Below are 23,018 nucleotides of genomic sequence, written 5' to 3' on the forward strand. Positions count from 1 at the left end.
AAATTAAGTACCCCCTTCCCAGGATAGTTCAGAAATTAGAAAGCCTAGACAAGCTTAGACACAAGTGTCATTAAGTATTGGGTTGGCAAAAATGTTTGTTTGGGTTTTTCCGTAAGATGTTATGGAAAAGCTAAATAAACCCTTTGGCCAACCCTGTGTGTGTGTGTGTTTACATAGGCTTTACTCTTACAAAATTATTTCTAAAATCTCTGAAAAGTAAAATCATCTTTATTTACATATAAAAATGACCATAATGAAAATTACACTGACATTTATACTGCTTTCTCATTAAAATTTTCTTCAGCTTTCTATGTGTACAACTTCACATAACTCAAAACAGCCCTGGTAGGCAAATATTTCTAATAATATAGTGGAGGTGGCTAAGTCACATAGAGGTTATGTGACTTGTTCAAATTCATATAGTAATGCAGACTAAATTCAGTTTTTCTTATTCCAAATGTTATGTCATTTTCAAGCTGTTTTCACTGAGGCCAAGAAGTACATACAACTCTAAAATGCAAAAAAGTAAGTTGAATTTTTGCCTTGAGAAAGAACTACCCTATTTTTTTTTTTTTTTAAGTAAAAAGGCTTCAGCACCTCATTTGCTTGTTGACCTCCTCTCACAGACTTGAGCATTTCAGTGTTATCTGTAAGGCAAAGAATGTACTGGAGCAAAAGTGTCGAGAGGTGACTGAGTCAGAGCCTCTGCTATGCAACAACCACAGTAAAGCTGAAAAGACAGACAATGAGACAAATAAGCTATCAGTGCCTTTGTGCTGCACTACTGGTGTGAACTAACTGCTGGCGGAGAACAGTCAAGGGAGTAGCTAGCTCTACCTTCTATGGTGTTAAAAGAGGGATAAGCACTGAGTAAAGCTTCACATCTCACAAGACGTTGAATCTCACATTGAAAGAAGGGTAGGATTTTGCCCTAAAGAGTAGGTCAGGCATAGAAACAGTTTGAATAAAGCCAGATAGAATCAAGATGAGTATTTTCTCAGGAGTCCAGGATATCTGGATGTCAGCGGACAGGTAGGAAGTTATCTGACAGACTGGTCAGATAACTGGTCCATGATGCTGACACATCTGGCCTTTATTCCTTAACATCTTGGCCTTATTTATCTGTGTATGATTAGCACCCAAGAATATTGTAAAATACTGCTAGCTCCTCCTGCCTGTTGGATTTATCCTGTGCTTAAGCAAGTGAGGGGGTGTCAGGCTCAAATGTGAGTTTTAAGATCACTTTGGCTATAGTAAAGGTGAAAAGTAGTGGTGTGGACAAACTGGTGGGAGATGACCTCAGAGTTATGGGAGGCTTTGAAATGTGGGAATGAAAAAAGACAATTGAAAAAACATTGTTGGTGCATCCAAGGGGGTTTGGCAAGGGTGAGTTTAGGTGAGGAAAGGGAGTAAGACAGAGGGTGAGAGAGAATCCCGAAGTTTTAACTGCAGTAATGCCATTGCCTAAGACAGGCAATACAGGGACAGACTTTAATGCTGGCATTGCTGAGTGTATTCCAGTTCTTCTGAAAATGCCACAAAGAACTTGAAGCAAATGGTCACTGATGATAACAGTTATGCATTCACAAGAAAATTAGGGGTAAAAGAATCATTAATGCCCTTTCTGGCTAAAAGGTTCTGGACAGGCAATTAAGAACACATCAAATTTAGTGTCTTAGAAACTGGAAATGTGTCTTTTATGATACTATAATCTGGAGTTCCTCATATGCTTTGGATAGTTTGTTCTGCTAAAGGTTGATAATTAAGTCTTTAAATAACCTTCCATTATCAAAAGTTACATTACAAAAAGAATGGGAAAACTAGCATTAGCGCCAGGAGCATTTAAAATAATGCAAAAGTTTTCTCCCCACGCTCCTGCCTCATCCTCAATCTATAAAATCTATAATTAAACACAAAATACACTGGACCCATATATGTAATATTATATAGTTTACAGAGAAATATTTTTAAACTGAGTGTAGGAAAAGACCTACCATGATCTGGACTAGGAAAATCAATTATTCTTCCTAACCTAATTTATGGGTTCAATGAAATTCTAATAAAAAAAAAATCCCACCAGATATTTTTGAAACTTTGCAAAATCATTCTAACATTAATCTGAAAGAAGCCAAGAATGTTCTGAAAAAAAATTGGAATACCAAAGGGATATTTATTTGATCTACCACATATTAAAATACACCATAAAACCTGCAATTATTAAAACATTCCTAGGAGTTAGTCAGGAGAGCCTAGGAATTAGTAAAGAGATCAGGAATTAGTAAGAATATCTATGGAACAAAAGGGGATTTTTATAAAAATTTATATATAAGAATTTATTACATGGAAAAGAATTTAGTATGTGAAAAATTGAAGCATATTTTTAATGGTGTCATGTGATTTGTGACTATTTGGGAAAAAAGTAAAGTTAGATCCTTACCTGAGGTCTTATTTTGTAAAGTAAATCAAAACAGTAAAATATAGTTTCATTTCATTATAATATTTTAAAAATATGACAATCACAATTTAACATGTTTAGACCAATTTTATTATTTTAGCTTTTGTAGCATATTTAAGCAATAGGAAAGTTGAGGGAAAAACATTAAATATTTGTTCACATGAAAATTTTTGTAAACTACATTCTTCCTTTTTCTTTCTTAGTAAAATAATGAGAACAACTTCAAAAACATGGGAGCATTTCTACACTTATTCTGAGGAAGAAGAATCTAATTCAGAAATAATGTCAAACAAAATATGAATTCCCAAATATTACTACCAGGATGAATTTTTTCTTGGGGATGGTTTTGGTCACCATCTCCTGTACAATGTTAGAAATGTCCATCCATAGTTGTTCAGGCACTCTGTCTAGAGATCTAATCCCTTGAATCTATTTGTCACATGACAGATTTTATTTTCTTGGGCTCCAAAATTGCTGCGGATGGTTACTGCAGCCATGAAATTAAAAGGGACTTGCTCCTTGGAAGAAAATCTATAACAAACCTAGACAGCATATTAAAAAGCAGAGACATCACTTTGCTGACAAGGGTCCCTGTAGTCAAAGCTGTGGTTTTCCAGTAGTCATATACAAACATGAGAGTTTTTCTATAAAGAAGGCTGAACACCAAAGAATTGATGCTTTCGAATTGTGATGCTAGAGAAGACTCTTGAGAGTCCCTTCTACAGCAAGAAGATCAAACCAGTCAATCCTAAAGGAAATCAAGCATAATATTCATTTGAAGGACTGATCTAAAGCTGAAGATCCAATACTTTGGCCACCTGATGCGAAGCGCTGACTCATTGGAAAAGACCTTGATGCTAGGAAAGAATGAAGGCAGGAGGAGAAGAGGGTGACAGAGGATGAGATGGTTGGGTGGCATCACCAACTCAATGGGCATGAATTTGAGCAAAATCCAGGAGATAGTGAAGGACAGGGAAGCCTGGTGTGTTGCAGTCCATGGGTCACAAAGAGTCGGACATGACTTAGCGACCAAACAATAACAACCAGGATCACTAAACACACTTTTGTTTTTTGAGAAGTATAGAAAATTCACCTAAAAAGGAGCAAATTTTCTGCTTTCAGAACCCTTTGAATGATTTCTTAAAAATCTAGAAAAACAAAAACTAAGCACAGAAATAACACTTAAAACTGATTAGATAAAAACTTCACAGAACAGACACTAAAGCCACTAAATTTGGTGACTTCTTCTTAGCCCCATGTTCCCTCTCTGAAAACTAGGGTCTTTCTATATCTACTGTGTATCTGGATCATTTCCATACTCTGTTTTTATATCTATACTGGCAATAAGCAAGACGACAAGTCCAAAAAGATTATAAATTTCTTTGTTTAAATCTAACATTGATGGATTCCTCTGCTCCCTAGTTTTGCCTGTTTCTCAGAAACTGGCCCAAACCACATAAATGAATAACTTCAACACAGCTGCAGAATGCTCAGCAATAGTAATATTAGAGGTGGAATAACATGCACACAGACTAGTGCTGTCAGGAGTGAAATACCACTGGGAAAGTGAAATTCCATTTAGGGTTCAGTATTATCCAAGGATTTTCAACCATCCACTTCCATTCTAATCCCTAGATTTAGGTCTATGAATGAACAAGTAAAAGATGACCTAGGATGTGAATAATGACAAAAAGGGAAGATCTTGGGTTTTCCAAGGTTGGATGTCTCCATACTTGAATTATGAAAGCAGGAATCCTGGATGATTATTTCAGAGAACAGAAGATGTCTGCCCTCATGCTGACATCCAGTCATGCAAAAAGGGACAAGAGAAGCAAGGGGCAGGGACCTCTACCTAAGGAAATTAGCTAATGCCAGGTAGACCTTTCAGGCATGTTGAAGGGATCTTTCCCACTGGAGCATATATGCTGCTATGGAAAAGAATAAAATATCCCCTTACATTGTGAGAGTTCCTTTCCTCCCCCAAGGGACCCCAAATCTGGGAGAGTTTCTTTCCTTTGTTATCCACCTGCACATATGACGTATCTAAAATATTGTTGAGCCTTCTCTCCCAGGGCATATCACAGCTCCCTCTTATAATAAGGCACATCTTTATTCATGGTCTTTGGGGTTTGAATTCTACTTTTGGACCACAGAGTGTAACCCTAAAAACTAGTTTCTGAATTTTGCTCCCAGGAAAGAGGATAAATTCTTTACGAGGAACTGGATGTCTAAATGACTATAAACTTCAGTAAGAGTGTAGGACCCTGATCCTTCTTTTCCTTGCTCACAAAGAGAATCTTTGGTTATGTAACTAGCATGAATAAGATGTGACAGCCATTCTACACAAAAGCTAGGAAAAGCTTGTGAGGAAATTATTCATTTTGAGTTATAGCAAACCACACATCTTCCATTTAGTACAAAGCCATCTACATTTCCATGGCTAGTTATATATTAAGCTATACTAGGTTAATTATATGTTAAGCTCTAGAACAAATAAAATACTGATTTATTTCTCCCCTGGATCACCTGTTCAAAATGCCAACATCTAGGTCTTATCCCCACATATTCTGGTTTGGTAGGTCTGGGCTGGAGACTAAGAATCATGTTGCATTTTTAAACAAAGATACTCATAGCAGCTCTATTCATAATAAACAACAATAGGGCCAAATGTCCTTCAGTGAGTGAATGGTTAAACAAAGTGTAGTCAACCCACATCATGGAATACTAACCAGCAATGAAAAGGAACCAGTTATTGACACACACAACAACCTGGGTGAATACGCTGAGTGGCAATCCAGTCCTAAAAGGTTGTATTTATATTATTCCATTTATATAACATTTTTGAAATTACAAAATTGTAGAAATAAAAAACAAATAAGTGTTGGCAGAAGTTTTAAGAAACAGCAAGAGTGAGCAGGGTAAAAGAGCTACATAAAAAAAAAAAAAAAAAAGAGCTACATGAGACATTCCTATGGTGATGGAAATTGTCTGTTTCTTTACTGTATCAATGCCAGTGTCCTAGTGGTGATACTATCCTATCGTTTCACAAGAGGTCACTATTGGGAGAAACTGGATAAAGGGGACTTGGGATTTTCCGGACTAAATATCACGCTGCATTTTAAAGAAGCTCTCCAGGTACTTCCAATGCAGGATGACTATGGGCCATACCTTTTACAAAATGATCTTACCAACACCTATTAGGATAGGCCATTCATAGAGAAAAAAATAAGGTTTTAAGGGAAAGTAGAATGGGAAAGTGAGGAAAGAAATGGGAAAAAGAAAGTGAAAAAGAATATTTCCCAAGACCATATGTGTTAAACTTTAATTTATGACCCAGGACTCCAGTCTCCTTCTACAATATTCTTTCTATTCCCTATCTGACTTCTCTGACAAAAGAAGATGAGAGAAACATCCTTTATCATAACAGTAATAACTGCTAGCCTTCAGCTTGGGTCAGGAATTAGGCTGTTTCTCTAATCAAGAAAGAAGTTTTTTGTTTCTTCGTTTTTTTTAAGAAAGAAGTTTTGTCCAGGAAAAAAAGAAAAAGAAAAGAAAGCAAGTTTAGAAGTAAGTAGTTATTAGCATAATTCTCAGCTAGGGAGCAGACCTTTGCAGTAGCCAGTGCTTCCTTGTTAATTAGCACTGAACAGCTGCTGGGAGGCCTTGCCTCTCTCTAGAGGCAGAGATGGAAACTCTCTTCTTATGAACTAAGAGGAATAAACTGTTTTCTCCTCTTGTAGTTTAAGTCATATAACTCTTTCACAGTTGAAATAAAACAGAATGGTTATTAGGAATAACTGTTAATAATAATTTCTTTGTGCACAAAACTGTCCCCAGCTGTGCAACTTCCCACTTCAAATGAGAATTTGGTGTAAGGAAGTTTGCAGGCAGGAGCTGTGATCACCCTCATTATAATGACATGTTATTGCAGCTAATCTTTCTAGTTCTCATCTATATTCAGTTCTCTGAACTGCTTAGAGGGCTACATTGAATCATGTGCAAAAAGTTAGTTAGGAAAAAACCTTGCCTCTTTATCTTTGAAATACACTTGTTTTTAACGATTGTAGCTGACATTTCTTTAGGTGTCAATTGTGCCAGGAACCACACTAAGCACTTTAAATTCATTATCTCATTTAACTTCACAACATGCCTAAGAAATAGGTGATTTCATTTGCCTCATTTTACCAGTGAAGAGACCGAGGTTTTAAAGAGATTAAAGAATTCCTCCAGGTGACCTTGAGTTGGACCATAAAGAAGGCCAAGCACCAAATAATTGATGCTTTTAAACTGTGATTTTGGAGAAGATGCTTGAGAGTCCCTTGGACTATAGGGAGATCAAACCAATCAATCCTAAAGAAAATCAATCCTGAATATTAATTGGAAGGGCTATGCTGAAGCTGAAGCTCCAATACTTTGACCACATGATGTGAAGAGCTGATTCACTAGAAAAGACCCTGGTGCTGGGAAAGACTGAAGGCAGGGGCAAAGGGGACGACAGAGGACAAGATGGTTGGATGGCATCACTAACTCAATGGACATGAGTTTGAGCAAGCTCCAGGAGATAGTGAAGGACAGGGAAGCCTGGCGTGCTGCAGTCCATGGGGTCACAAAGAGTCGGACATGACTGAGCAACTGAACAACAAGAAGGTGACCTAACTAGATGCTGACCTGGGTCTCATCTAGTTCTAAAGTGTATGCACTTTACCATCCTGCTATTTCCACCCTTGTCTTCAGTCCTGCCACACTGACTCACTACAGGAAAACAGAAAGCTGCTGTTTTAATGTTTTTCTGGAGGAAGGGACCCATGAGGTCAGAAATGCCCAGGGCCCACAAGTGATGAGAGCTTGTGTATAGGAACATAGTGAACTTTCCCATCCTACCCACCCATACTGCTTTCACTATTGTCTATTTGCCACTTTGAGTACAAGTGGAGCCTCTAAATAGCATTAGGCACTTCATAGAAGTTTTGGTAATTAGATGCAACTAAAGATAGAAATTCTGGATAGAAGAAGGAAATTTTCCTATTTCTGGTTTGCAGATTATTGAATTTATAGGTCTACTGTCATGGAAAAGACCATTATTTGCTTCCTAATTCTCTTCTGCTTTTATCATCTTTGCCCAAATTAGAATACTTTCCATAGCTTTCTGGGCCTCCATGGGAGCTAAAGGCCCTGTCTACCTTTCTGTTCTAACACAGGTTCAAGTTAGAATATGCTACCAGCAACTCTATAGAATGTTAGGATAACTTCCATTCTTCATTCAACAAATTTGAGCACCCACCAAGTACTACACTAGGCTTTTTGCCAGTACTGAATATACATTAGTAAATATAACAGACAACTTCCTGCTCTCATGAAGTTTATAATCTATATGAAACAAATACTAAATATGCGGTTTTGTGATAAATGCCATAATGAAAACTAACAGTGTGCTGATAGAGAATCATTTAGCAAGGCTACTCAAGGAAGGACTCTGATGGATGAGGTGAAATCAGTAATGTGGCAAGCTGAGAGAATAATTTAGGTAGAAAAAAGAGTATATGTTGTGCAACCCCATCCTATCCACCCTTCTGGAAAAAAAAAAAGAGAGAGAGAGAGAGAAGCTTAGCACATGCCAGGTCAGTGAGGCTTGAGTGTAGTAAGAAAAAGGGAAATCTGGAGAAGAAAAGGATGAAGAGCTGGGAAGCAGCCAGATCATTTGTCATAGAGCCTTGTTGGTATGGCAAGGAGATTCAATTTTATTCTAAGAGCAATGAAAAGTCATTGAAGAGTCTTTAGCAAATGACTGACAGCATAGGAATTATGTTTTTAGAAGATTTTCTGGCACTGTGTGATGAAGAGATTGGAGAGGACAGTGGGTTAGTCACTCAGTCAAGTCTGACTCTTTGCGACCTCATAGACTGTAACCCACTAGGCTTTTCTGTCCATGAAATTCTCCAGGCAAGAATACCAGTGTGGGTTGCCATTCCATGCTCTAGGGGCTCTTCCTGACCCAGGGACTGAACCCAGGAGTCCTGCACTGCAGGCAGATTCTTTACCACCTGAGCCACCAGGGAGTGTTAGAGAGGACAGGAATGGAAGCACTGACCAGTCATGGGGCTACTGAAGTGATCCAGGTTCTGAGTTCTCCAAATTGTGACTCTTCTGTTATTGTTTTCTCTATGGCCATCTCTCACCTAAAGAAGGGCTCACACTCCAAGTCAGCATTTTCCAAACACATTAGTGGAACACTAGTCTCTCAAGATACTCACTGAAAACAAGACTAAGGTCAAATAACTTTTTAAATTTCTGCATGCTAAATACCCTTCTTGGAGATTCAGAATGTAAACTAATATAATAAAGATGCTGGGAAGTGTTTCAGTACATTTGTGTATTTCAGAATTTCTCAAACTTACTTGACTATGGAAATTTTACTCCCCTCTCCCTTCACATAATGCTATTATTTTGCAGGACTGGTATTTTCCAGAGCATATTTGAGGAAATGCTGCCATAAGTCATTCTAACCAAAGGTTAACTCCATGTGCATGGTTTACTGGGCCTCCTCTTCTCCACGTCTGCTTGTCCCTCTGCAGACAGATTTTCATATTAAGCCCTTGGCTTGGTCACCCTTTCTCACCTCACCCTCTCTTGACTCTGAGCCTATCTGCAAGGCAAATTCTCATCTTTTCTGAGAGTCCATGTTCTCTGGGTTGCCACTTCCTCACTCTTATTATTCTGTCAATAAGCTTTCATCTGTTTATTGTCTTAGAGAAATCTGTCAAAAGTCTCTCACCTGCAGATGATCCCTCTTTCGTGTGTTTGTTATTAAGTATTGTTCTTTATCAGTTTTTAAAAGGAATTGGGATGGTGGTACCAGAAGGAAGTGGACCTTGTGATCAGATCACTATCTTCAACTTGAAGCATACCCAGTATAGTTTAAAATCATTTTTTGTTGCTACAGAGATATTATTTCCTGAGTATGAATATGTGTTCATTTTGGTGTATCTTTCTTTTGAAAATGTTCCTTTTCTGCATGTGATGGCTCTTGAATGAGAGATGCTAACTGTTCCAAAGGTGGGAATCATCTTCTATTAATTCCTCCTATTCTCTCACCTCCACCTTACTGAGATATCCATCAATAAAGCATGTCTATCTTAACTTCTCTCCATTTCTTCTCCCATTACCTTAATCTAATTAAACATACCTCATAGTGAAAACCTCCTTACTGAGCTCTTTTGATTTCTTACTTTTGCACATTAAAATCTATTTGGCACACAAAATATAGTAGACTCTGGTACATGCTGCTGCCCTTATAAAAACTCCATAATAGCTTTCCATTGCTCAGAGGATAAAATATACAACCTCTTTACCATGGTATATATGATTCAGTAATAATATGATCCTTGCTTGTCTATGTAGTCTCACCTCCTGCTGCTCTCCTTTTGGTCACTATAATGCCCATCTTTCTGTTGCTCAAATGCCTTAATTTTGTTTCTGACTCAGGACATTAACATGACCGACCACCTCTAACTAAAACTTTCTTCACTTTACACTTTGAACAATTGGCTCCTTCTCATTTTTTTATTCTTGGCTTAAATAAATTGTTCCTCAGATAAATTGTCTCTGAATACCTTGTCCAAACAAGTCTTCCAACTCCAGGTATCCATTTAATTCATAGAATTACACGCAATTTGGGATAATTTATTTGTTTTCTTATTTACTGTGGTTCTGGTTTTTTAGGACTTCCCTGGTGGTTTAGACAGTAAAGAATCTACCTGCAATGCAGGAGACCTGGGTTCTATCCCTGCAGTGAACCAGGGTCAGAAAGATCCCCCCGAGAAGGATATGGCTACCCACTCCAGTATTCTTGCCCGGAAAATTTCATGGACAGAGGAGCCTGGAGGGCTGCAACCCATGGAGTTTCAAAGACTCCAGGACTGTGTGACTGTCACTATTTTTACTGTCTTGCTAAGCTCCAAGAGAGTAAGAGTTACTTTGGCTTTATTCATCAACATAAACCCAACACTTAAGCCAGGATCAAACACAAAATAGGCGTTCAATAAATGTTTATTGAGAGATAATTTAGTACTAATCTCACTATAACTTAAAAGTCCCCAAAGAAGGCCTTAGTGAACATGTTTTCAATGAATAACTGTTTTTCTTGACATTGCCACATCACCAAAAATAGATTCGGTCCTTATTCTAGAGTAGGTCCCCAATAAACTCCAAACAAGTTGAAAGAGCCTAACCTTGAAAATTAAAACATTTCTAAAAGGCTAGATAAAATTGAAAGCTTTATCCTAATTGTATAAGGAAAGAAACAGAGAAGACAATCAATAAGAAAATAGACAAGAACTACTATCATAAAAAGTAACTTCTGAAACAATAAAAACATATTTCAAAGTAATAAGAAAGCAATACATTAAGATAAAATTGTCATTACATACATGATGCATAAAAGTTTGAAAAAGAAAAGCATAAAAAAAAGGTAAAACCCTAAAGAACACTACTTCATGCCTTTAGATAAAAATCAATAACTGGGAAGAGCCACTTCCTGAATGAGGAAATGAAAATAATAAAATGTGCATTTTATTAAGTACTTCCCATATTCCAGGCAACATGGTAGTCCCTGAAGACACAAACATGAAGATTCTATCTCTGCTTTTTTCATATCCTAACTGGGGGAAATAGTCTTGTATAGTCCAGTAAATACCTAAGTAGTTTTATACTTTTTTAAACTTAAAAATTAGTTTGGTTCTAAAAAACTAAAGCTGTTCCTACATCTGAAGGCTGCAGAATCAATAAAACATAGACTGAGTCCTGATCCTACTCTACAGTCTGTTGGGGGAGGCAAATATGTAAATAAAAAAGTTATCATCAATTTGGTAAGTACTATAGCAGAAAAGTAAAGTACCATATAAGGACAGAAGGGGGTGACAAGAAATTCTGCCTCAAGTTGTCAGAGAAGATCTATTGGAAGGAAGAAAAATGAGGGAAGAGAGTGGTATTCCAAAGAAAATGATACAAAATTAAAAGGTGCAAAGGTAAAAAAGTATGGCACCTTCTAAGATGGACATATATTTTTGATGTACTGAGGACAGGTTGTTCAAGGGTATGGAGCTGCTGACTAGCTGCAAAGAAGGCAGGTACTGGACCCTAAAGTCCAAGGGTGCATGTGAAAGGATTTGAATTTCAAGCAAGAGTGACTTGACCACATGTTGCATTTTTTAAAATCTAGGTATGGAGAAAGCTGTTCAAGAAGAAAAATGATAAGGTTAAAATAAAAATGAAAAAAAGATGGGATATGAGTGATACTAACAAGTCAGAAATAACAAAAAATAAAAATGAAAAAAAGATGGGATATGAGTGACACTAACAAGTCAGAAATAACAAAACTTAATAACTAACTAATGATACTTGCTCCTTGGAAGGAAAGCTATGACAAACCTGCACAGCATACTAAAAAAGCAAAGATATCAATTTGCTGACAAAGGTACCTAGAGTCAAAGCTATGGTTTTTCCAGTAGTCATGTACAGATATGAGAGTTGGACCATAAAAAGTTTGAGAGCTGAAGAACTGATGCTTTCAAATTGTGGTGCTGAAGACTCTTGACAGTCCCTTAAACAGCAAGGATATCAAACCAGTCAATACGAAAAAGGAAATCAACCCTGAATATTCACCAGGACTGTTGCTAAAGCTGAAGCTCCAATACTTTGGCCACCTGATGCAGAGTGGGCTCGTTGGAAAAGATACTGATATTGGGAAAGATTGAAAGCAAAAGGAGAAGGGGGGGCAGAGAATGCAATGGTCAGATAGCATCATCAACTCAATGGACATGAATCTGAGCAAACTCTAGGAGATAACGGAGCACAGAAGAGCCCGGCATGCTGTAATCCATGGGGTCGCAAAAAGTCAGACATGACTTAGTGACTGGACAACAGCAACAAATGGAGTCTGTGAACAAAGGAGAGGAATGAATCTAAAATGACCACCTAGTCTGTGCCTCAGGCAAAATGGTTATTGTGTCCTTAGGCAAATGTGGGATAAGGGGAAAGGAAACGATATTAAGTTTTGGAAAATGTTTGGTTCTTTTCACAGTTAACAGGATTCAAATTTAAACAACCATGACATATAATCTTGCATTAATTAAAATATAGTACATTAGTAAAAATAATACTCATTGCTGTGGGGTATTGGGGGAAAAGATACATTAATATATTACTGCCCTGAAACCTGGTGAAACTGTTCTGAAAAGAAATCTGGCAACAAATACAAGAACCATAAAAATTATCATATACTCTGACCCAGAAACTCAGCTTTTGGAATATAGCCCAAGGATGTAATTCAAAAGAAATAAAAAAAAAAACTATTTGTATAAAGATGTTTACAACTGTGGTATATATTCCAGACAAAAACTGGAAACAGCCCAAATGCCCAACAGTAAGGGGTTGCTTAGGCAGACTCAGTACATCAATGCACTGGAATATTTTATTGGTATTAAGAATGACAAATATGAGAACTATGTAGAAATAAGGAAAGGGCAATATAAAACAATGAGCAAAAAATGCAGAATTTAAAATGATGCATATACAATGATCACAACTATGGAAAAATTTATCTGTATAACCAAGAGGACTGGAAAAACTACAGAGCTGGTAATTTAGAGTGCTGACATTTTTGTTATTGTTAGTTGAGTCACTGGGAATATTTATGCATTTAAAGTTGTATTGCACTGTGTATTTAGTACGTATACATTAAGAAAGGTAAATCTCCATTTTTTCAGGAACATAAGAAAAAAAATGTTCATCAGTACCGTTCCTTCTTGCCTTCTGTAATTTCTCCTAGCTTCTTGCATCCTATTAATCTGTAAATGTAGGAAACTAGGCCTTACCACTTGTCACCATACCACCTGGTCACATGCTCATTTTTTTCAACTGTCTCTTATAATTGTGTCCAAGTTCTTATTCACAACAAGCTAACATCTATATGCTCACAGTTACACTATGTACACAAACTAGGATGCCTTAACTATACCTTATATACTGTGTAGAAGTGTCTCCTTAGTATGATTTTTTAATCTTTGACATAGAGAAATATTTGTTTCTTACCTTCTACTACCCCGGTGTAACTATCTCCCTTAAATGGGCCTTTATTAAATGTAAAGGCCAATTCCTCTGGATTCTATTTCTTCTAGCCTTAAAAGACTTCTTATTTGGTTATATCCTTTATCTTTTATACCATCTAGCTCTTCTCTCCTATATAAGTCTCAACATACAAACCTGTTCTGCTATCTCCCACATTAAATTAAATGGAAAACGCCATTATCTTCCTTGACCCCAAATCTCCCTTCATTTTCCTACTCTCTTTCACAGTACAAATTTTCCTAAGAGCTGTCCACATTATTGTTTCCAATTTCTCACCTCTCATTCACTCTACAAATTATTGTGATCTGACTTCAGTTCCACCACTCCACTTAATTATATTTTTCAAGGTCACCAACAACCTGCATGTTCCCATGTTCAATGGCACTTTTCTGTCTTCCTATTACTTGCCTTCTTGGCCTTCTAGCAGCATCCCCTCTGTTTTATTGGTCCCTACATCTCAATCTTTCCCTTTCCTCTTACATATGAGGCCATCCCTCTTTTCTCACATCTCTGAATATGATAGTTCCTTTGAGCTCTCTCCCAAGCCTTTGACTCTTTTCTTTCTATATTCTAACTAATCTCCTCTATTCCCATTGTTGTTGTTGTTTTTCAGTCGCTAAGTCATGTATGACACTTTGCGGTCTGGTATTCCCATCTCTTTAACATTTTCCACAGTTTGTTGCAATCCACACAGTCAAAGCCTTTAGCGTAGTCAATGAAGCAGAATTAGATGCTTTTTGGAATTTCCTTGCTTTCTCTATGATTCAATGAATGTTGGCAGTTTGATCTCTGGTTCATCTGCCTTTTCTAAAACCGGCTTGTACATCTGGGAGTCCTCGGATAAGTACTGCTGAAGCCTAGCTTGAAGGATTTTGAGCATTACCTTACTAGCATGTAAAATGAGTGCAATTGTAAGGTAGGTTGAATGTTCTCTGGCATTGCCTTTCTTAGGGATTGGAATGAAAACTGACCTTTCCAGTCCTGTGGCCACTGCTGAGTTTTCCAAATTTGCTGACATATTGAGTGCAGCATGTTAGTAGCATCATCTTTTAGGATTTTAAATAGTTCAGCTGGAATTCTATCTCCTCCACTAGCTTTGTTTCAAGTAATACTTCTTCAGGCCCACTTAACTTCACACTCTAGGATGTTGGCTCTAGCTGAGTGACCACATCACCATGGTTATCTGGGTCATTAAGATTTTTTTTTGTATGGTTCTTCTGTGTATTCTTGCCACCTCTTCTTAATCTCTTCTGCTTCTGTTAGGTCCTTACCGTTTCTGTCCTTTATCATGCCCATCCTTGCATGAAATGTTCCCTTGGTATCTCTAAGTTTCTTGAAAAAGTCTCTAGCCTTTCCCATTCTATTGTTTTCCTCTATTTCTTTGAATTGTTCACTTAAGAAGGCCTTCTTATCTCTCCTTGCTATTCTCTGGAACTCTGCATTCAGTTGGGAATATCCTTCCCTTTCTCTCTGCCTTTCACTTTTCTTCTTGCCTCAGCAATTTGTAAAGCCTCCTCAGACAAACACTTTGCCTTTGTGCATTTCTTTTTCTTTGAGATGGTTTTGGTCACTGCCTCCTGTTCAATGCTAAGAATCTCTTTCCATAATTCTTCAGGCACTCTGTCTACCAGATCTAATTCCTTGAATCTATTCATCACCTCTACCATATAATCATAAGTGATTTGATTTTGGTCATACCTGAATGGCCTAGTGGTCTTCCCTACTTTCTAAAATTTAAGTCTGAATTCTGCAAAAAAGAGCTCATGATCTGAGCCATAGTCAGCTCTAGGTCTTGTTTTTGCTGACTGTATAGAGCTTCTCCAATTTCAGCTGCAAAGAATACAATCAATCTGATTTCAGCATTGACCATTTCCATGATGTCCATGTATAGAGTCATCTCTTGTGTTGTTGGAGGAGAGTGTTTGCTATGACCAGTGTGTTCTCTTGACAAAACTCTATTAGTCTTTGCATTGCTTTATTTTGAGCTCTAAGGCCAAACTTGCCTGTTTCTCCAGGTATCTCTTGACCTCCTACTTTTGCATTCCAATCCCCTATGATGAAAAGGACATCATTTGTATGTGTGTGTGTGTGTGTGTTCTAGATGGTCTCATAGGTCTTCATAGAACTTAGGGTCAACTTCAACTTTTTTGGCATTAGTGGTTGGGCCATAGACTTGGATTATTGTGATGTTGAATGGTTTGCCTTGGAAATGAACTGAGATCATTCTGTCATTTTAGAGACTGCACCCAAGTACTGCAGGCTCTTTTGTTAATTATGAGGGCTACTTCATTTTTTCTAAGGGATTCTTGCACGGTAGTAGATACAATGATCATCTGAGTGAAATTTGCCCACTCCTGTCCATCTTAGTTCACTGATTTCTAAGATGTTGATGTTTACTCTTCCATCTCCTGCTTGACCACATCCAATTTAATTTGGTCCATGGACCTAACATTCCAGGTTTCAAAGCAATATTATTCTTTACAGCATCAGACTTTACTTTCAATGCCAGGCACATCCACAACTGAGCATCATTTCTCCTTTGACACAGCCACTTCACTCTTTCTGAAGCTATTTGTGATTGCCTTCTACTTTTCACTGGTAGCACACTGGACACCTTCTGACCTGGGGGACTCATCTTCCAATTTCATATCTTTTTTGCCTTTTTATACTGTTCATGGTGTTCCCATAGCAAGAATACTGGAGTGGTTTGCGATTCCTTCCCCCAGTGGACCATATTTTGACAGAATTCTTCACTATGACCCATCTGTCTTGGGTGGCCCTACAGGGCACAGCTCATAGCTTCATTGAATTACACAAGAGTCCCTTCACCACAACAAGGCTGTGATCCATGAAGGAGCACATCACTATACACTTATCCAACATATCAAGTCCTGTGGCTTCTACTGCCAATGATACATTCCATTTCCACAACCCATTTCAGGTTCCTATCATTATGTGTACCACTACAACAGCTTTTCTCACTGATTTCCCTGCCTCCTCTCCAATATATTTTTCATAGAGGAGACATAGAATACTTTCTGTACAATAAATCAAATTTTTTCACTCCCCAGGTTAGAAATATTCAGTATCTTTCTCACTGTGCTTAGAAGAAATTTTAAGCCCTTCATTATGCCTGTAAGTCTCTATATAATATAACTCTTTTTTGTTTAGTTTTTTTTAGTTTATTTATTTTTTATTGAAGGATAATTGCCTTACAGAATTTTGCTGTTTTCTGTCAAACCTCAACATTAATCAGCCATAGATATACATAATTACTTCTCTAAATATACCTTTCTGTTGCCAATCTGGCCCCTTTTTCATCCTTAGGATCTTTGCACATGCTTTTCATTTTTTCAAGAACACTGACACTGTTCACTTCTCATTTTGTCCAGTTAACCCTCGTTCAAGTTCAAATTATACTTTAATGAATTTTTAAAAATTGAAGTATAGTTGATTTACAATATTATATTATTTCTGGTGTATGACATAGATTCAATATTTTTATAGATTATACTCCATTCAAAGTTACTGTAAAACATTGACTATATTTCTCATGCTGTACCATATATACTTGTTAGCTTATTTATTTTATACATAAGCTTGTGTTTGTATCTCCTAATCTCCTACCCTTGTCTTGTCCCTTCCCCTTGCCTTCTCTCCACTGGTAACCACTGGTTTGTTCTCTATATCTGCTACTGTTTCTGCTTTTTTATATTTATTAATTTGCTAAGTTTTTAGTTTCCACATATAAGTAGTAACACAAAGTATTTATCTTTCTCTGTTTGGTTTTTTCACTAAGCATAGTACCCTTCAGGTCTATTCATGTTGTTGAAATAGCAAAATTCATTCCTTTTTATGGATGAGTAATATTCCATTCCAAATCTTTATCCATTTATTAGGTTGCTTCCATATCTTGGCTATTGTAAATAATGTTGCTATGAATATTGGGGCACAATATATCTTTTTGAATTAGTGTTTTCATTTTCTTCGGCTATATACCCATAAGTGGGATTGCTGGAGCATACGGTAGTTCTATTTTTAGTTTTTTTGAGGAACCTCCATACTGTTTTCCAAAGAGGCTGAAGAATTTACATTCCCACCAACAGTCTACTAGGGTTTCCTTTACACTATATCCTCACCAACATTTGTTATTTGTGGTCTTTTTGATCATAGCCATTCTGACAGGCGTGAAGTGCTATCTCATTGTGGTTTTGATTTGCATTTCTCTGATGATTAGCAACTTTAAGCATCTTTTCATGTGGTTGTTTCTCTTACATATTAATCCTTTAGGGAACACTTCCAACCACCTAACTTTGTCAAATCTCAGCATTTACAGTCATTCATAGAACTTTGTTTTTCTCCTTGTTATTGTTTCAGTCTTAAGATAAGTTGATTATTGCCTATGTCTCCCTTACCATAGTACATACTCTGTGAGGGTAGAGAAAGTAATTGTTTCTGTTTATTATAACACTCCTATTTTCAAACACAGTACCTGGAACATAGCAATTACTCAAGAAGTATTTGCAGAATGAATGAATTACTGATAAAGGTCATGCTACTGAGAAAACACTATCAGTCCCATGAAACTATATTAATCAAATCATTAAAGAAAAGGTATAATCTAAAAGAATAACCATGTGGACTTAGTTATTGGCTTTGCTTATATATTACAAACTATGAAAATGGTCTAAATATGTGATTCTTATCCCCTAATTACAACATGTAAAATAAGGCCAACCTCTCCATCACCATCCCCACACTCCACCACACACATAGGATAATTTAAAAGTTCAGCAAAAGTATGCAAAAGGAAGCCCAGAGTTGTAATTTTAGGTAGGAGTAAAGGTAACAAAAATTGTTCTGCAAGAAAAAAGGGAACTTTCTACTGAGAAAGAAAGGGGAGGGGAAGAAGGGTGAAGGAAGGACAGGAGTTAATTAAAAGCTTGGGGATTCTTTGTAAAAAGGAAAATGCCTAAAATTAAATTTCAGACTGTTAATGTTACAGTGTAAATCCTTCCATGTTCCCAAGCCTTCAACAATGTCTGCTATGTTAACTAGCTTAGATCAAGGCTAAGCTACCACAAAAGAAGAGAGAGAGAGGCATAAGAGCCATCAAGCCACAAGGACCATTAAGGAGGTTAGCCGTAGGTTTCTTTCTACTGGATTATATCTGTTTATACTTGTATAGCATTTATCTAACATCACTTGGGCTGTACAATTCACTGCAAAACATCTTACTTGTTTTTGAATTTATAGGAATATGACAGGATGCCACATAAAACGTATGCCAGATGAACTCCTGCCTCTCCCAACTTCCTCGTTCCCACCCTTCCAGCTATAGTCACATCTCCACTTTGGGTCTTGGATTCAACATCTAACTTCAGTCTTCCTCATGATATTCCCTCTGACATTCCTTCCAACCCTGCATAATTAGACTCAACATGCTTGAATATTCCACTTATTTTATCTGGGCCTGGCTCACCAGCAGCACTGGGGAAGATAGCATTTAACATAGTGACCATCCACAACTAATGCTTAACAAATGACTGTTTGATCCAGTCAAAATTAAATAAATCACATGATAGTAATTCTCTAGAATACCTAACAAACTTGTTAAGCTATGCTTTAATGTACAGATGTTTGTAGTGTTTCTCAACTTTTTAACCTAGTTCTACTGTCTAGGATTTTGTCAAGTTTTACTTTCTATAAGAAGTCCCAAGAGTATAGTAGGTAATATTTTGCCTTTTAAAAAATATTAAGTGATATTATGCAATGCTATAATATTAAATTTGCTTTTTAAAACAACACATCCTTTCCAACCTGTTTTGGAGTTTGTGATATTCCTCCCAATCCCACCCACTTCTGCTGACTGTGGAAGGCCTAGAGAGATAAGTTCTTGAACTGTTTGTAGAGAATCCTTGGTTTATGGTGGGAGTTGTCACCTTGAAAGAGTCTCTCTGTCCTTCCTAAGACCAGAAATAACCAGGAAGAGTACAAATACATTAAGTTATTACATGTAATGAACAATGTTTTAAAAACTGCTAAATAATCTGACCTACCCATCTAGAAGGGCGATGACGTTTTTCCTGGGCCGCCCAATATTAGGGCCATACAAGCTGGCTCTGGAGTAAATCCGGATGGGTTGCAACAGGCTCTTCAGCTGGATGTAATCCTTTCCCAACTGGCTGCCATTTACTGCCCGGCCATGCATGGTCCGATAGTTATTTGGTTCTAGATTAAAAGCAGACATGCAAGTCAGAGTTGGGAAGAGTGAGGTTCTGCCAACCTTTTCCTAGCCACGGATTTCTCTCCCTTTTTTCTTAACAATGTAAACAAAATAACCAAAGGAGGGTACAAGCTAGCTTAACTTGAGAAACTATCCCAACAAAAAAGTCAAGTGCTATTTTATCATTTTTTTTATTTTCAAACTAATCTTCACAAAAGGTCATCTAATCCACAACAGAGAGACCATACTGATTTTCAAATGATAGTTTATAATAGACGGTATATTGAATTGAACAGTATCCCCCCAAATTAATGTCAATCCAAAACTTTAGAATGTTATCTTATTTGGAAATAGGGTCTCTGAAGAAGTAATTACTCAAGATGAGGTCATATGGGATTAGGATGTGCCCTAAATCCAAAGACTGGTGTCTTTATAGAGAAAGGAGAGGAAGATTCAGGTACACAAACACACAGGGAGGAAGCCCATGTGTCAATGGAGGAAAGAATTGAAGGGATACTGCTATTCCAAGGCTTGCTAGTAGCTATTAGAAGCTAGAGAGAGGCACTGAATAGATTCTCTCTTAAAGTCTCCAGAAGGAATTAACCCTGGAAATGCTTTGATCTCAGACTTCCTAAACTGTGATAGAACAATTATCTCTTGTTTTACACCACTGAGCTTGTCATGACAGGCCTAGAAAACTAATACAAATGGTAAGAATGGAAAGCTTCATAAAGATGAACTTCGTGTCAAAAATATAGAAAAATTTTAATGTTCAATTATAGCAAAGTGGCTGAGTGAAATAACTTAGAGTGAAATCCTCTCGCCCAGTTCCTATTAACTTGGTAGTCCTAAAAAGACAAGGAAAGTCCTAAAATCCAGCAGTTCCACTGATGGAAGAGCTAACTGGATTTGCAATGAAGGACATATCGCAGAGAAGGCCAACGTTTTGGTTAACTTGAGGTTTTGACACTGGTAGGGGCAAGAAATAGATCAGCAGACTCACAAGAAATGTAACAGGGAGATTTAGGGAGCAAGGAAATAACTGAGGATTTTGGTAAGCCCACAAATACCCCTCATAGTCTGGAAAGTTGTTCTCAGGAGGGACTAGAGAGGGCACTAGCTATCCACACATTCCCAGATGAATGTGAAACATAATATACTCATAAAGGACACATGTAAAGGCATGTCAGAAATTAAAAGCCAGTCAGATTTTCAAAATGCCTAAATTTTGAATGTGTTCACAAACCTATACACAGATCTAATGGTAAAGATGAAAGCTTTAACAGCTCAAGGTAAGCATAACCTCTGATCATTCATCACCTCACCATTAAGCTATGCCGACTCAGAGGCAACCCCTGGGAAGCTGGCTTCTACAATTAAAAAATAATTGAAAAATTAAAAAGAAATGAATAGATAGTAATAGCTACATGATGCAAGGGAGATGAACTCTATGGAACTAGTCCAGGAAGTGACTAAACAAACAGAAAAGAAACAACAAAAAAATCTCTGGAAAGGAGGATTTGGAATCCAGATTTGCTCCAACATATTAACTAAAATGTATAGTTTTCAACCACAAAAAATGACAACATGCAAAGAAATAGGAAAGTATGGCCAATAAGCAAGCAAAAAAGTAAAAGGAACTATCTCTTAGGGAACTCAGATGTAGGACTTAGCAGACAAGGACTTCAAAACTGCTATTATAAATATGCTTAAAGAACTAATGGAAGAATAAAAAATTAAGGGAAAGTATTATTTTACTGACTAAATATAAATATAGAGATATTAAAAATAAATAAAGATAGAAATTACAAAAAATTATCAAATGGAAATCTTGGAACTGAAACAACTCTTCACATTTAGAACACAATGGAATTAGTAGCTGAATTTTTATCAGAAATAAGGCCAGAAGACAGTGAGATGATACATCCAAAATTCTGGGAAAAACATCAACCTACAATTCTGTATGCAGAAATCTATGCTTCAAAGCTGAAAGCAAAATGTAGATCTTCCCAGAAAAACAAAGGACAGAACTGGTTGTGAGAAAATCTGTCTTACAAGAAATAAGAAAGGATATCTTTTAGGTTGAAAGAAAATGACAGCAGATAGTGATTCAAAAGCACACAGAGAAATAAAGAACACCAGTGTATGTTAATATATGTGTGCTCTGACCATAATAGAATTAGACTGGAATTCAACAATGGAAAGAAATTTGAGAATCTATAAATATTTGGAAATCAGAAAAATAATCCATGAGTCAAAGAGGAAATCACAAGAAGAATTAGAAAATATTTTAATGAAATTAAAATGAAATATAATATATAAAAATATATAGGATGACACCAAAGGCACAATTCATGAAAGCAATAATTAAGAAACTGGACTTCATTAAAATTAAAAACTTTTGCTCTGCAAAAGGCAATGTGAGAGAATAGAAGACAAGCTAAAGACTGGGAGAAAATACAAAAGACATAGCTAATAAATGGCTGTTATTCAAAACATAGAAAAAGCTTAAAACTAACTAAGAAAACAAACAAACTGATTTAAAAATATGCTAAAGGTCTTAACAGATACTCACCAAAAAAGACATACAGGTGACAAACAAGTATATGAAAAAAGATGCTCTACTTTATATGTTATCAGGGAAGTGCAAATTAAAAACAACAGTGAAGTTCCACTATATACCTATTAAGAATGGCCAAAATTTGTAACACTAATGCCACCAAATACTAGCTAAAATATGGAGGAATTGGAGGAACAGAACTCTCATTTATTGCTGATGGGAATGCAAAATGATATGGTTACTATGGAAGTTTGGTGGTTTCTTACAAACAAAACATACTCTGAGCATATAATCCAGAAATCATGTGCCTTGTTTTTACACGGAGGATATGAAAACTTATGTCCTCACTTTGCCTGTACATGGATTTATGGCATTTGTATTCACAAGTGCCAAAACCTGGAGGCAAGCAAGATGTTCTTCAGTAGATGAATGGATAAATAAGCTGTAGTACAATCACATAATGGAATATTATTCAGCACTAAAAAGAAGTGAGCCATCAAGCCATGAAAGGTTCCATGAAGGAACCTTAAATGTATATCATTAAGTGAAAGAAAGTTTTAGTCGCTTAGTAGTATCCGATTCTTTGCAACTCCATGGACTGTAGCCCACTAGGCTCCTCCATCCTTGGGATTTTCCAGGCAAGAATACTAGAA

General features: G+C 36.8%; 1 protein-coding gene across 1 annotated transcript in view; it reads right to left on the reverse strand.

Annotated features, from left to right (window-relative positions):
• HPSE2 (heparanase 2 (inactive)) overlaps nt 1-23,018 on the reverse strand; it is a 666,499-nt gene that overhangs the window by 227,283 nt on the left and 416,198 nt on the right. The window contains exon 5 of the mRNA XM_070470009.1: nt 19,639-19,810. Within this exon, the coding sequence (XP_070326110.1) occupies nt 19,639-19,810 (172 nt within the window). The remainder of the gene's footprint in view (nt 1-19,638; nt 19,811-23,018) is intronic.

The sequence above is a fragment of the Odocoileus virginianus genome, chromosome 7 (assembly GCF_023699985.2).
Source record: "Odocoileus virginianus isolate 20LAN1187 ecotype Illinois chromosome 7, Ovbor_1.2, whole genome shotgun sequence".
Classification (NCBI taxonomy): domain Eukaryota; kingdom Metazoa; phylum Chordata; class Mammalia; order Artiodactyla; family Cervidae; genus Odocoileus; species Odocoileus virginianus.